General features: G+C 48.0%; 1 protein-coding gene across 1 annotated transcript in view; it reads right to left on the minus strand.

Annotated features, from left to right (window-relative positions):
- NSD1 (nuclear receptor binding SET domain protein 1) overlaps positions 1 to 14,355 on the minus strand; it is a 45,329-nt gene that overhangs the window by 13,763 nt on the left and 17,211 nt on the right. The window contains exons 10-19 of the mRNA XM_009326221.1: positions 10,581 to 10,724; positions 10,038 to 10,161; positions 9,283 to 9,483; positions 7,693 to 7,872; positions 7,209 to 7,365; positions 6,708 to 6,913; positions 5,999 to 6,111; positions 3,040 to 3,309; positions 1,584 to 1,700; positions 38 to 179 (exon numbers count right to left, since the gene is read on the minus strand). Of these exons, the coding sequence (XP_009324496.1) occupies positions 38 to 179; positions 1,584 to 1,700; positions 3,040 to 3,309; positions 5,999 to 6,111; positions 6,708 to 6,913; positions 7,209 to 7,365; positions 7,693 to 7,872; positions 9,283 to 9,483; positions 10,038 to 10,161; positions 10,581 to 10,724 (1,654 nt within the window). The remainder of the gene's footprint in view (positions 1 to 37; positions 180 to 1,583; positions 1,701 to 3,039; positions 3,310 to 5,998; positions 6,112 to 6,707; positions 6,914 to 7,208; positions 7,366 to 7,692; positions 7,873 to 9,282; positions 9,484 to 10,037; positions 10,162 to 10,580; positions 10,725 to 14,355) is intronic.

Consider the following 14,355-nt stretch of genomic DNA (forward strand, 5'->3'; position numbering starts at 1 on the left):
TTTTAACTGCAGGTACTGACAGAGTGGGGTTCCTTACCAGCTTTGATATTTACAATTGCGAAGAGCCCAACCCGAGTATCGCCATTCACACACCATTTCTGAGTCTCACAGTTTGGCTGGCAGCAATGGTTCATGAATCGAGCGTAATTGCCCTTTGGCCCAGCATCAATGATTCGATCCTGGAATTGCAAAGAAAAACCCAGAAAAACACGTTTAATAAACTGTCATTTCCTGCTCAAGCTGTTGGAGCCCAGGTACCAGCATATCAAGAAAGCATTAATCAGCAGTGAAAAGTATGACAACAGAGGCATCTGATGACACTTGCAAAGCACCTGAGTACGTACATGTGTTTTAACCAAGCGTAAGTGACAGGTGTCGCTGGGTTGCCTGGACAATCAACAGACACCCAACCAGTTGCCACACACTGATGTCTCTGGTCGGGGCTGGCAGATTATACAACAGTACAGTCTCCTGTGCAACATCATCTTCCTCTACAAAGACACGCGGGCTCCTGAACAGCCAGGGAAGTGCCACCGCTGCTTTCTGTGAAGTTAGCTCTCCCTGCAGTGTCAGTACTGGATAAACACTACACCAGCACACTTCCAAGGCAGCACTTGCGGTTCCAGAGCCGACTTCTGCTTAAAAGCAAAATACCAGTTCCTATTTCTTGTATGTCAATATACAGAATGAAAACAGGAACAGTATGTAATGTATGAGGTACACTTCTGTACAGTACACTACCATTTGTTAGACCGTGTCAGAGAGGAGAGGGCAGCTGCAACTGAGATTTGGTTTTGTAATAATGAGGGAGATATTAACACTTAATTTTGTCCCTGCTCCCACCCATCAGCCAGACGAGGAGAACAAGATACAGTCAGTGTAAATTTCCAGCAAGAAGATGGGAGAGCCAAAAAGCAGTCCTGTTGTTATCCTGCCCCACACTCGACAGCTTCTTCCCATGCTTACTTTCATGGTTTCCTTCTAATCTTTCCAAGGTTGAGTGACAAAGTGTGGAAAGCAGCTGACAAAACTACTTACCTCTGAAAGCCAGGAGCTCCCACCGACAACCTGGCCTCCAGGACCCACTGAGGACTCTGTGGGTGTAACAAACTCCACCCCTCTACTTAGATCAGCAAGACCTGGGATCTGAACTTAAATGAGGGTCTCACTGTGCCTGATACTTGTACACCTGATGACTGATGCCTTCTCTGGCACACGCCAGCCCAGTTCCGGACTCTCCATTGTTCAGCTGCTGGGAAGGGTCCTGAGGTTACAAATTCACCCTGTTATGCTGCAACAGCATCTATGATCCTCAGACAACTGCACTCAGACAACTGCCGCACCTCTTCTGAACAAACTCCAATGGTCAGTTCAGACTTTCCTCTTAATCCTAATATCCAACCTGAAACTTCTCTACTGCACGTTAAGTCCATTCTTTTAGTCTTCTCTTTAGTGGAAATGCAGACCAGTTCATCAGCAACCCTTAGCACCTTTTACTTGCTGGAAGAGATCCCTATCATGCCTTCCTCGCAACCATTTTACTTCTGTCTAGGATCCTGGCAAGAGAAATTCCTTCCACATACCTTATCCAGTGTCAACATGTAGAAATTGGTGATGTCATGCTCCTGAGCATAGCGGATTCGGGCTCGGCACTCCTCTTCATCAATTAACTCCCCGACATACTCATTAACAAATTCACCCTGCCAGAAAACAACAAGCTGATAAGACGAAACAAATTTCCTCCAGGATGGAGGGACATCCACCTTTGTGATAAAACTCAGTTCCTGTTTCCTTTGTGGAAACCTTTTCATAAAAATCTTCCTCTGTGCTTCGCAGCCAGCTTGACCTATAATCTTCACTAAGAGCCCTGAATCATACATCCGCTTCACACGCTCAACAAATAACTTGAAATAAATTAAATAAAGCAACAACGGCCATCAGTTTATTCTTTGTGCTATGGAAAGAATTAACATTCAGGGACAACATAAAAGTAAACCACAAGAACAGCTCTTTGCTGCAAAGCTCAAAGCACTGCATAATTGCATTCCAGCTGGAAACAATATCCCTTTGGGGACCAACCACACGGAGCAGCATGATGCACCTAGGGCACCTGCTCCTGCAGTGAATCTGTGGAGTTCCCCGGTAGTGAAGTACTGCAGAGACCGTATTTCAACCGTCAAAGGGAACCCCAGCTCTGCTCCACTGGGGCTAATAGGTGCCTCCATTAAATAACTGAGGTTTGCTGTTTCCAGACTGTCTGCTGAAAGTGAAACGTAACAGGCGCATGGAATGGCAGAGAGATCCCTTAACTCCTATCACAGCAGGCAGCAAAGACTCACATTTTTCCTTCTGCTATCAAGCCCTCCCCCATAGCATGTTGTCCCTACTCCTTTTTCGGACATTCTTCTCCTACTATGCCAATTGTCCTCTGTTTCACTTCACCCTTTCTTGGCTTTGGGGTTCTCTTTGCTTTACCATTCTTCCTTCTTCATTCAGCACAGACATGTGTCCACAGAACTACTATTCTCTAGATTTAAAAAAATATATACAAGTGTTTTAGCCGGAGATACCAATTTCAGCAATAATAATAGTCATCTCCAAGACACTACCCTTTTGTAAGAGCCAAGCCCTGGTTTCAGTTTCTGATACAAGATTCTCATGCTGGAAAAGCCTGGCTATTCAAGAATGGGGGCGAGGTATAATCATTGCTCCCCATCTGGAAATCCTGAGCACCGTCTTCAGGCCAGTGTTCTGGTGTACTCATAAAGCCCATCATCCATACAAGCAGACAGATCGAGCAATCATCTTTCTTACCATGTGGGACATTAACATGCAAACCATTTTCTTGGTTAGCTGAGCCAAAACATTCTTCTCAGGACTGGAAAAGTTAAATTCATCCAATTCTTTCCTAAATGGCATTCTACGGCAAGAAGTCTTCTTCAAATTACGGAAGACAGTTATTTTTCTAATCTATTGAAACCAACACTGAGCAAGAGAGAAGTGGCAAGAGAAAATTACACACAGAAACAAAGTATGTACCTTTCTGATGTCTGTTTTGGCTTGCAAGCCCCAGCCTCGTGCCAGCGTGCGGAAAATTTGTACCTCAGGATACTGCCGCTTGGAGAAGCATTGGTTCTGGCAGCGCTCCCCAGCAGGGCAGACCATGGGGTGGCATTCATAGAGCAACATGCGGTTGATGCATTCGGAGTCCAGGCCGCATGGGTTTTCATCTGTCGGTTTGCAGTTGCAACGTGGTATCTCGGACAGGTCTGCAGTGAAGATCTGCACCTTACCCACCGGCCGGTTCACCTTGAATGCACATGAAGGATGTTAGCTCTTAAGAACAACAACAGGTTATCCTGAATAGTCACTTCTATACTCAACCCTTGCCTACCAGCCGACAGGCTGCAGTGCGAGTTAGTTACAGCGAGGGGTAGAAGGACACAAGTACAGGCACATATGTACTTCTGGGCACACTATTTCAAGAGGTATAAGGTTAGAGGAAAGAGCTAAGGAGAATGCAGGTCCCCCATTAGCGTCACCTGGTGCAGTGTGTATTCTGTGACCCCGCAGGGGGGAGAGGCTGCCAAGTATCCCCCTCCCATCACCACTGTGCCGACATCCAGCCCAGGTGGCCCAGCGCTCTCGCTGGGTGTACACCCTACCTGTGACCGACACCAAACCATTTTCTGCGTGAAACAGCACCTTCTCCAGTCTCTGAGTGTCAGGTCCTTTTCCTTAGCTCTTCCTTACAGCCCTGGGTTTTGAATCTGTTACCTTCAAGCTGTTTTGTGCTCTCAGCTGTCACTACTGAGAAGCAGGCTGGCATGCCCGTGACAGAGTACAGAGGGCCTAGCTACGCACCAGGCCACAAGCAGTTAGCTCCCTACCCAACTGTCCTGCAGATGTAAATGAAAGAAAAACCAGACAAGGCTGGAGTTGGAAGGCCCAAAGAGGAGCTCAGAGTTAAGCCAAGGAGCTCCCTAAAAACCGCTCTGGAAGGAAGCAGAGTGCAGCACCAGGTGGAGAAGCGACTGGCATGTCTGTGGCACGAGCAGGGTCCTTTGGTTTTGGTTAAAGGCAGCAAACGCTGAAAGGCAGGCAACAGAGAGTCAGGACTTTGGAGAGAGACACTGCAGAAAAGCTCCTTGCTGTTCTTTGCCCAGGCGGGCAACACCATCAGCTCCCTTTCCTCTCCCAGAACACGAAAGGAGAGGATCATTTAGCAAAACTGTTCCAGCCCCCCCCCAGTTTATCTAGTCCCACCCACAGAGCAAAGTTTCCACGCTGGTAGCCTGCAGAGGCTGGCCGAGCCCTTACGCTCCTTCTTTGTTTAAAAGCAAACCCTGCCAAACCCCCAGGCTAATCTCTTCAACACACATAGTCTCCCCTTCCTCCTAGTACTGCCTCCCACCACCGACTTTGTCACTCCTGTGTTCTCCTCTGCTGCTTCCCATCTCTTACTCAGACTGTTAGCTCATCACCTCATTAAGAGTGACGAGACTCACAGGATTAGGACCATCCACCACCAGGCAGACAGAGGTGCCCTTGCTGGCTCTGGCGTTGCCACCCCAAGCGACCACGGTGTCTGAGTGCGGTGTCCCTCTCAGCACGCAGGCATGCCCAGCAGACCTGCCCTACTCTCTGAGGCACTGCTGGTACAAAACCAGCTCCAAAACAGGGCGATGCTTGGACTCGCCACAACTCTGATGTGATGAAGGATCCCAAGCGTATTTTGCAGCAGCCTCTTGTGTTGCTGCTCCTCGGGATGGACCCCGAGGTGCTGATCTCCTTAGAAGGCCAGGATGGGAGCGGACACACCAGCTTCGGCCATTCCACCCTGAAGCCTCCTCCAGTTCACCATATGCTCCTGCAAACCACTTTGCTTTCACAGAGACAAACAGCTTGCACCCAGACCTCAGAAGAGCTGCCGTGGCTAATGACCATGGCTGTTTTTATTTATATTAAAAGGGTAATTCAAAGGCTCCAAATTGCTTCCAAAGTTCCTTCATGTTGCGATCAGAAACAGGCTTAAAAATACCTATAATGAGAAACTGTATTTGCTCCACTGGAGCTGCCTGGCCCATACTGCTGCCACAGCATTCAGCTGTGCTCTTTACACTGTACAGTAACTCATGCAGGATATACCTGTCTGCCTAGAAATCCTAGCTAGAAACAAAAAGTGCCAGCAATCAGTTAAGCTTTCATAGTTTGCCACATAAAAAAGGGAAGGAGCAGGCAGAGGCAATGAAAAAAAGAGGAACACAGTCCCCGAGTCACTGGGTTTCTGATCAGTTTCAGACCCACATCTCAAGCACATGTACCTGCTTGGCCCCAGCTCTCCTCTCAAGTCACCTCCATCCTGTACGACTTCTATTGCTGCTCCAATTCTATCTCAAAATACAGCCCTAAACATGAAGAGTTCCCCAAAACTCAGCAAAAGGGCCGATATTCCAACACATACATCTGCTTTAGTATTTCTGTTCAGTCACCAACTGATACAGAAAAAGATATAAAACAATAGCAGAGATGAAACAAGATACCCACGCTGGAGCTTGGCAGTTACCATCCTCCCCACAGCTCTGCTCCACCGCACCCTGACCATCTCCCCTCTTGCACCATCTGGGATGCCCACCTTGCCACCAGCAGCACACAGCACTTGAGTGTACTGTGTATTACTAGCACTCTCCCCTAAGCCCCCAAGGTAGGGAGACACTTCCTTCAGACCACACAAGTGACATGGAACAGCACAGAGACGTCCAGATCTGTTCCAGTAAATCAGAGTACCTCTATTACTGGTGTCCAGCTTCCATACAGCTCTGTGCATACATGAATCCTTTCTGTGGAGGATGACTGAAGATGTCAAGAGGACCAAAGTAACCTTCAAGTGCAGCCAGACGCCCAAACAGTAGAAATGTTTCTGTATACCTGTAAATCCCCCGCACTGACAGCTCAAGAGTTCTCTTCCGCACCTGCCTCCCCTCCCACCTGCCCTCACCTTGATGTGTTTGTAGGGAGGAGGTTTCTTGTCATTCTTTTTGTCTTCCTGAAGCTGTCTCAGTTCTTTCTGTGCCTTCAACTCTTCAAATCTTACTGCAGCTTCCTGAAGAGCTAAGCGAGAGAACAGAGTGTGTTACGAGGAACTCCCTCTGCTCATGTGGAGCTGGGCTGCCAGCGTCCACCCAGTGCTTGCAGCTCCACAAGCAAACCTCCCTGGCTGCGTACTTCAGAGGCAGAGGTTCACTGGAGGAGGGTGAAGAAAAGGCCAATGCAGTAAGGCAGTTCCAGGAGTTACAGTAAGGGACCTGCCCGTGGGTGATGAAGCATCCAAACTGTCAGCTAGCTTTGCCTGCTTTTGGGCAGAAGCGTCAGGCAGCTGCATTCACAACTCTGAAGTGCATTTTTGTATACAGATAATGACTGTATTAGACACAGGGAAGCTGACAGAGCAGCAGCTCACTCAGATTTAGAGCAGCTACGTCAGAGCTGGAGAAGCATTCAAGATCTGCACACCCTTCTCTTTCTCTGTAAGCTCAGACCAACGAACATTCTGGGTGTGCTGGATGATAGATAAACAGCAGCTCATTCTGCAAATTTAATTCAGTGTTAGCTCTAAAAAGATATTTTCTCTGTTACAAGAATGCCATTTCTCCAAATGGGAACAAAGAGAAAAAGAACATGTACCTCCCTGGACGAAGACTAGTTACCTTTCTTGTATATGCCATCCACGCCCTTCCCCATCTTGTCTTTGCTGCTGACATCACCTTCCATGTAAGGGAACACACGGGCCTGGTGGGTCCACAGGTAATCCTTAGAGCCGAAGAATAGCACAGGGAACTCGCCAATGTCATGTTTCATTTTCTGGATGTTGACAGGAATTGTCCTAGGATGGCAAATCTCAGCTGGCCACCACCTGCAACACAGGGAAGGGCAGATGAAACCTCTGGCTTCCCACTTCCAACCACCTCAGAAGCATGCTACTGCATGGAGACATGGGGAAAAGGTGTGTGAGGGCTACCAGCAAGGCTGGTGAGGAGACAAGAGGCTACTGGAGGAGGAAAGCAGACATTTTACCAGCTGCTACATGCATACAAAAAAGTTAGAGGCTGCTGCACTGTACCCTGCAGAGAGGAGCAGCTTCTCACCTCAATCACCATGAGCACTGCATGAAGAAGGGATAGGGACAAGTCTGTTCTACCTTCACCTACCTGTAGCGCCCAACTTTCACCCAGACTACTTCCTTGTAGTGTGGCTTTTTGCCTGCCTTGCAATCATTACAATACCAGCTTCCCTCTGGCATCTCAATGTTGAGACACTCACGGTGAAATGCAGCTGGGCACGACTCACAGCATAAAAGGCTGCCCCCTGCAAAGAAAAGGAGGAGGAATTTATCAGAGTCACTGTGCAGAAGCCCTGGACTCCACGTGTCCCAACAGAAACAGCTGAGAAAAGGGCATGATGCTCTTCCACAAACCCTTTTCAACAGCTCATACCCTACTCGCGCTACCCAAAGAACCCTTCTAAGGATCCAGAAAAAGTTCTAGCCTGAAGTTGGACTTAAGTGGGGACGGACAGGAGCTGTTCTCTGCAGTTCTCACTGGCACACTCTGGACGGGCAAAGCTTCTGCCTGCTCTAATGACTTCTTGTCAGGGCCTTACTTGGTGACAGGGGACCCAGCACAGCCATCTCACCTTCCGAGCAGACAAAGCACCAGCTGACGTTGACGTGCTCGTGGTTGCGGCAGCCCCTCCGTGCAGTGAAGTGATTGGGGCAGATGATGCTATTGGAGGCAAGGACCACGGACCCAGCAGCGAGGCAGAAGTCGTTGGAGTGGTACGCAACTGGACATCGCACACAGCGCATCAAACGACCTAGCACCAGAATATGTCGGAAACACAGTGAACCTCTAAAGGAGGCCAATACTTTGTTTCCTTCCAAAACTAGTCTCTATCGATACCTAAGCTCAAAACAAGCAACCATAGGTTATCTTCGGAAATGGAAGTGACCTTAGATTTTTATAGGCCGTTCACGACATACTCACTAGATTCCTATGAAATTATTTAATATAACACTATATATAAAAAATTGCATATATATATTTGTATATAACATATATACAATTGCATTATTTAGAAGTAAAAAACCTCCTGCACACTGTGCAGAAACAGTTCAAGAGTTCACAGACTGGGACTGCTTCCTATCATACACAAATAATTAGTAAATCAGCTCAGACAGTAATTACAGAGGGGTGTTCCAAGTGCTTAGCTGCACATAATGAAACCAATCCGCGTAGCTTCTGAAAACATCGGTACTTGCCTCTCCACTTTATCAGATTTTACCCTGAAATTCCAGAACAGAGAATTCAGACTGCCTACAGGCCTAATTTATCCAAGGTTTCCGAGAGCCTGTTTTCAGTTCCTTACAGGGGACTATTAACAGGGAGAGGAGCTGGGAGGAAAGGGGTAAATCTGACCACCGAGAAGCAGCAGCCAGAGGAACACAACGCAAATGTTCAGTGGGGAAGTGGTCAGCTGTGGGCTTTAGGCCTTAGTGTTGCCTTCTACACCAAATACTGATATGTGGGAAAAAAAGACAACTTTAACACAGACCCTGAGGATACAAATAGAGCTGGTCTTATTGTCACTCGTCTTAAGATACCAAGGATTTAAAGAAAGGCAGCTTTAGAAGCAAATATACAAGGCAATCACATAGAAGTTTTAAGTTTAATCATGTGAGATAAAGGTCAAGGTATTGTTGCAAACAGCTCAAACAAATATTTGCATGAGAAGCTTAGCCCAAGGGTGTCACTACTGCAAGATGAGAGCTTGCATTATAAAAAATAGAGAACTAGAACAATACCATGGTTTTTACTACACTGCTCTCTATGCTGTTGCCTTCATAGACAGCGCTGCTAAGCAAGTATCGTCTGCAGCACTAGCACAGTGAAAAGTATGTAGGAGAAACATGACAGTGTCTGTACAGCTCCAGAGACTTATTCAAAAAACCAGAGAGGCATGGGGCATCACTGGACGTGCAGGCATCCAAGCGTCTGGACAGACAAGAACATTTTAGTTGCCATGTCTGACCATCAGGAGTGCTGATGAGCAGCAACCTCACATACTGACACCACCCCTTCCACTCCCGGGAGAAGCTATTCCTCAGCAAATGCTACAGCAAGCACTGTGGCAAGGACAGAAAATCGACATAAACAACTAGTGGACATGAAACAAGGAAAAGGGTTCTGACTGCATCCCCTGGACCACCCTAGAAGATTTCAATACCTTTAGATGCAGAGACGTTTGCTGGGTTAGCAGCATGACAAGTCATGCATATGTGCAGGGAGCATCGGAAGCCCTTGTTCTGCATGACCGTGGGCGGATACTTTTGTATGCACGCTTCATGGTAATACTTCCCACAGAGGGGCAGCAAGCACCGTTTTACATCTTCCCCGCAGCTCTTGCACACAAAGCAGGTATGGACCCCTGGAGAAAGAGCAGCAGACGTAACACCAGTCACATAGAAGGGCTAAGCGAAGACCTGACACTTCTACCAGGCTGCTTATTAGCACAGACCAACTTCCTGTACCTATCCCAAAGCACAGGTCTCTGCAGCAGGCTGTTTTTGCCTGCAGCTGCAATGAAAGTCCAGATCGAAAAAAATATTATTACAGTTCTGATTTCAGGCCAGGGAAAAATAAGAAGAAAAACAAGAAATCAGCAACCCTTCATAGACATTCCCCCCTTTCCAGCCTGCTCCAGACTCATCCTCCCTGTCAGCCTTCTCTCCCTAGTCCCAGATAAGAATTTCCCCTTCTCTTTCCCACCAGATCCTGGACGTTCACTTCTTCACACCTCATGTGCCTGAATCAACAGTAAAACCAGTTAATTAAAAAGTCATTATCAAACATCAAACCAATAATTGGAGGACTGAGCGCTAGTTAGCAGCCCTACTGCAGGCACATCACTCCAGCAAAGGAAGCACCGGGTAAGCACGCAGCAAGCACCCTGTCCTCCTGCGCTCACAAAAGCTGCTGTACCTGTAGAACACTCATTGCAGATGAATTTGCCCTTTGGCATCTCGGAGAGCCCAAGGCACTGCAGGTGGAAAGCACCACAGCACTGCGCCTCACACAGCAACAATTCCCCTGGCTTCTCGCAGATCTGCGGGAAAAGCAGCACAATGTCAGCTCTGAGCAACCTCCTTCCCCAACTCATCCCAGACACCAACAATTCGCGTGCTGGCCAGGACTGCCAGCAGAGACCCCTGTGGAAAAAAGCCAAGTTTTCCTTGCGTCAGTTAATTCAGGTGGTTTGCGCATCACCACTGCCATTTGCCATCCAGCCCCTGCTACCGTGCATTGGCTAAAATGAATCCTACGTTGGTCATGTCTCCCTAACATCTGTGAACTTTAGCAGGAAGAGAGGCAATCGCAGAGGAAAGGCTCGATTCAGAGCGCAAAAAGCTGATTAATTCTACGATAAGCACCTTGAGCTTATCTGGGGCACTAGTGTGTCCCAGAACTTACACAAAAACACTTTACAGTGGTAAAGTTTTGAAGAGATTTCTTCAAGGACGCTACCTGACACACGTTCTCCTTGAGAGCTGCTCCTCCTCCACGCTCCCCCTGCATCTTTTTGGATGAAGGCACTCCGTGGTCATTCTCTGACCCCTCTTCATTACCCTCTTTGGGGCTTGCAGCAGTCCCATGAACCGATGTCTCCCCCTTTAAAAAGAAATCCAGAATCAGGGCTGTCAGTAGTTCCTGTCCTGACTTGGAAACTACAACTTCCATCATTGAGCACGTAACAGATTTGGCAGTTGGTCTGTGTGTGTTACCCACCCTGGAGAGAACATCCCCCATACAGTTCCATCAAAAGACTCACAAGAAAGGAAAGAGCTCTTAGTATACTAGATCATTAAAAAATACACACTCAACACAATTATTTTCCTGTGCATAACCCCTCTCCAAGGAAGGAGTCATGGCTGAGGAAGAAAGGTATCGCCCTGCATAGAAACAAATCAGGTAGGCTGGAATAGTCTGAAGCATCCCGCATGCTGATATCTGCTTGCACTGGAAACGCAAATGAAAAACTTCAAACGATCTTTATTGCAGTTGTCACCCAGCAAATAAGCCAGGCTCTTCCCCACACTTGTCTCAGCTTGTCCTAACCCATGTGAAATACAGGCACATAGGTACTCAAGGCCTGCGTTAGTATGAACTAGCTGGCCAACACCAAAGTGAACAGTGCAGCAGGGCATTTACACCGCCACCCTGCCTGGGGTAGCGAGTCTTTCTGTCTGTCAATCTGTCCTGTACAAGTATCGCAGCACTGACCGTAACATCTACTGGTGAAAGAGCATCCTGCTGAGAAGATGGGTTTCAAATGATAAAGGCTCAACCTCACCCTCATGGGCCAAGTCAGGGATCCTGCCATAAGGCTTCCCAAGGTAGAAGGACACCCTCTGAGGTGTCAGTGGGACCTGCCCAGGCACTATTAGATGGAAGGAAAGCAGCAGGTATCCTAGAGACACTTGTTTCTACCACAAGATACTGCTGTCCTGGAGCTGCATGTGGGAGCACTGTCTTTGCTTTTGTCAGGACAGGCAATGAAGAGCTGGGAAACACCATCCTGTCAGCTTCCAGGCCTCTCAGGTACAGTCCAGGCAACACTTCAGTGGTCTCACCAGCCCCAGCTGCCACTCCAGAGTGGGTATGCCTTAAGGGCCATTAATGCTGCACCAAAGTGATGCCTTTAGCCAAGTGCTTTGAGCAAGAACATTTTAAGGACTCTGCCATTATTTAATATCCCAGCTCATTGCATTTAGCTGAGTGATCTCAGTGCACAGCTGCCAGCTCCTCCTCAGGTCACCAAGCCATACCCAGTGTATGCCAGGACACAAACTGTACACCTGAAAGATCTTGTGAGGAATTCAAACTGCTCGCAGGAGCAGCAGCCATCTCTCTCATACCTTCAAGCCTGCTTGGTGCCAGGTGTCCAGCTAACAATCCTGAGAGGGAGCTTTGCACCACTTTCTGTATGGGAGAATATCAGCCTGAGCTGTGGTGCTACTAAAGCTTGTAAGGTGAACTCAATGCCCTCTGAACACATTATTAGTGTGGGCAAAACAAGGACATAAAGATTTCCCAAAGTTTAAATTGGAAGAACCTGGAGCAGGTATTCCAGTCAGATAACGATGCTTCCTTTGCCTGGGTTGGTATTTGGTTTGGGTGGGTTTTTTTTTTTTCATTCCCTGAATGAAGCAGTATGCTTTTATTTGGGGACATTTTAAAGCCATGTGAGTTCTGTGGAGCAATGATGCACAGGTCCACTGATGGTATATTAAAGCACACAATACAAAGATGAATGGTATAAATTGCCTTTATTGAGCACAAAAAAAAGCAAAGTCCCAGCTACAAACTACTGCCAGTCCAACATACCATACGGTGTACAGCCTTACAGACTATCATCACAATCTCGCTGGAAGGCTGGCAGTGATGCAGCCTGCCGGAATACTGATAAGGAGCATGTAAGCTGCTGCCACCCTACCACACAGCCCTGGCAGAGGGAAGGGAAAGGTCTCTACGGCACTGGTAAAAAGACCATCTAAGAACACAACACCTTTGCCTCTATACACAATAGCATCTTCTCAAGCTAAGTGCTATGACACTTCTGCTCCTGCAGCTGTATTTCTGCTAGGAATTATGTAGTCTGCTGCAAGGCAGCCCTCTGGCCCAAACACTCGCTTTGGCTCCTGGAATGCTCCAGGAGTAGCACCGGTGACCAGTGCTCCAAGGACTGGTTACAGCTCAGGTCCTCCTATTCCTACACAGGTGCTCCCTCTTCTGCTCAGCTCAGCAGTGACCTCAGGGTTGCAGGGGTCACTGTAATGAAGAACAAGAGCAGGGTTAATCAGCTACTGGTACGGGCAAACAATGTCAGCTATAACTTCTGCTTACGCTGGGGCCCCAGTGTTACAGACACAAAGTGAGCTCAGCTCCTCTCGTGGTCACTGAGGTCCCTGTCAGGGGGGGCAGGGTGCTGGTAAACAAGCACCACCCGTCCTGTGGGCAGTGGCACTAGCTTCCTGCTGTAGCTAAGGTTTCAAGATAGTGATTTGGAAGCGGGGGCAAATACTCAGATTTGCTACAGAGAGAGGTATGAGGGATTTAGAACTGGTTTGTCTTTCCATACTTCTGGCTGCTTCTGGCCATTTCACATGCTAATGGAATGGGAGACTAAAAGGCATCTAGGAGTCACATAACATTAACCAGCAACTCCCTCTTCAGATCTGAAAGCATTTGCTAGTAGCAATGCTACCTTAACAACTGGGCCCACACTGCCCAGTGTGGCACAGCATGCTCTAGCCCTGCTCTTTCAGCCTAAACCCATCCTATTTGGTTGTGCAAACAGCCAATCTGCACATTTCACACACCAGGATCTTAGCCTTATTTTAATTAATGCTCGCAGAATTGCATAGGGAAGGGAATGTCAGAGCTGGGCAGGACGGGCAAGGCCAGATACTTGCGCTTTGTGAACAGGGAGGAGGGGATCACCATTCAAGGCCATCACTCTAAAGAACCTGTCACACTGTTCCCCCTCCTTCCCCTACCCAGCACGAGCACTGCAAAACTACATACCTCCTACAGAGGGCAGGTCTCTCATCTTGGGTCTTCCTCCAGAGCTATCTCTGCTGCTGTATCTGGCACATCCTCAAAAGCCTGGCCTGTTCTTTGGCACAGCCTGACCTTGGCTCACAACCTTGACAATCATTTCAACAGCATTTTCCATCCCCTTCTCTCAGTCTCTTGCTGCCCTGATGTTGTAAACTTGCACTCCTGGCTCCACAGACAGGCAAGGACAGAGAAAGCTGCTTAGTTCAGCCCAGGCAGACAAGCTTTCCTCTGCCCTCTTCTCCTCTGAAAGCAGCTGGATCCAAGGCTTCACTGCACTGTATCATCAGACCGTCTATTTCTTCTAGCACTATTCAGCGCAAAGTGGAGTTCCTTGCCGGGTGTCTGGAAAGCCACTTAAGGACCAGCATGGTCCGAATTTAAATGAAAGCACAATTGCATCTCCACAGCACCCCAATACTCACCAGTACCCATGCAGTCACCTAAGCCAAGGGGTGAACACTCTCACCACAGCGGCTCAAGAGACACAATCACAGAGAAATGGATGCTGGCAAAAGGTGCCAAGCATTGCCATGGGTTTTTTTTTTTTGCACAGTTTACCATACCTAACTTCAGGTACTCAACACAGATGTCTAAAGCTGGAGGCAGTTAAGACTCCCTGGGCTTCCTCTGCAGTGAATGGCGGGGGGGGAATTCAGAGCCACAGCCTAGCTACTTTGCT

This window comes from Pygoscelis adeliae, unplaced genomic scaffold (assembly GCF_000699105.1).
Source record: "Pygoscelis adeliae isolate BGI_AS28 unplaced genomic scaffold, ASM69910v1 Scaffold766, whole genome shotgun sequence".
NCBI lineage: Eukaryota > Metazoa > Chordata > Aves > Sphenisciformes > Spheniscidae > Pygoscelis > Pygoscelis adeliae.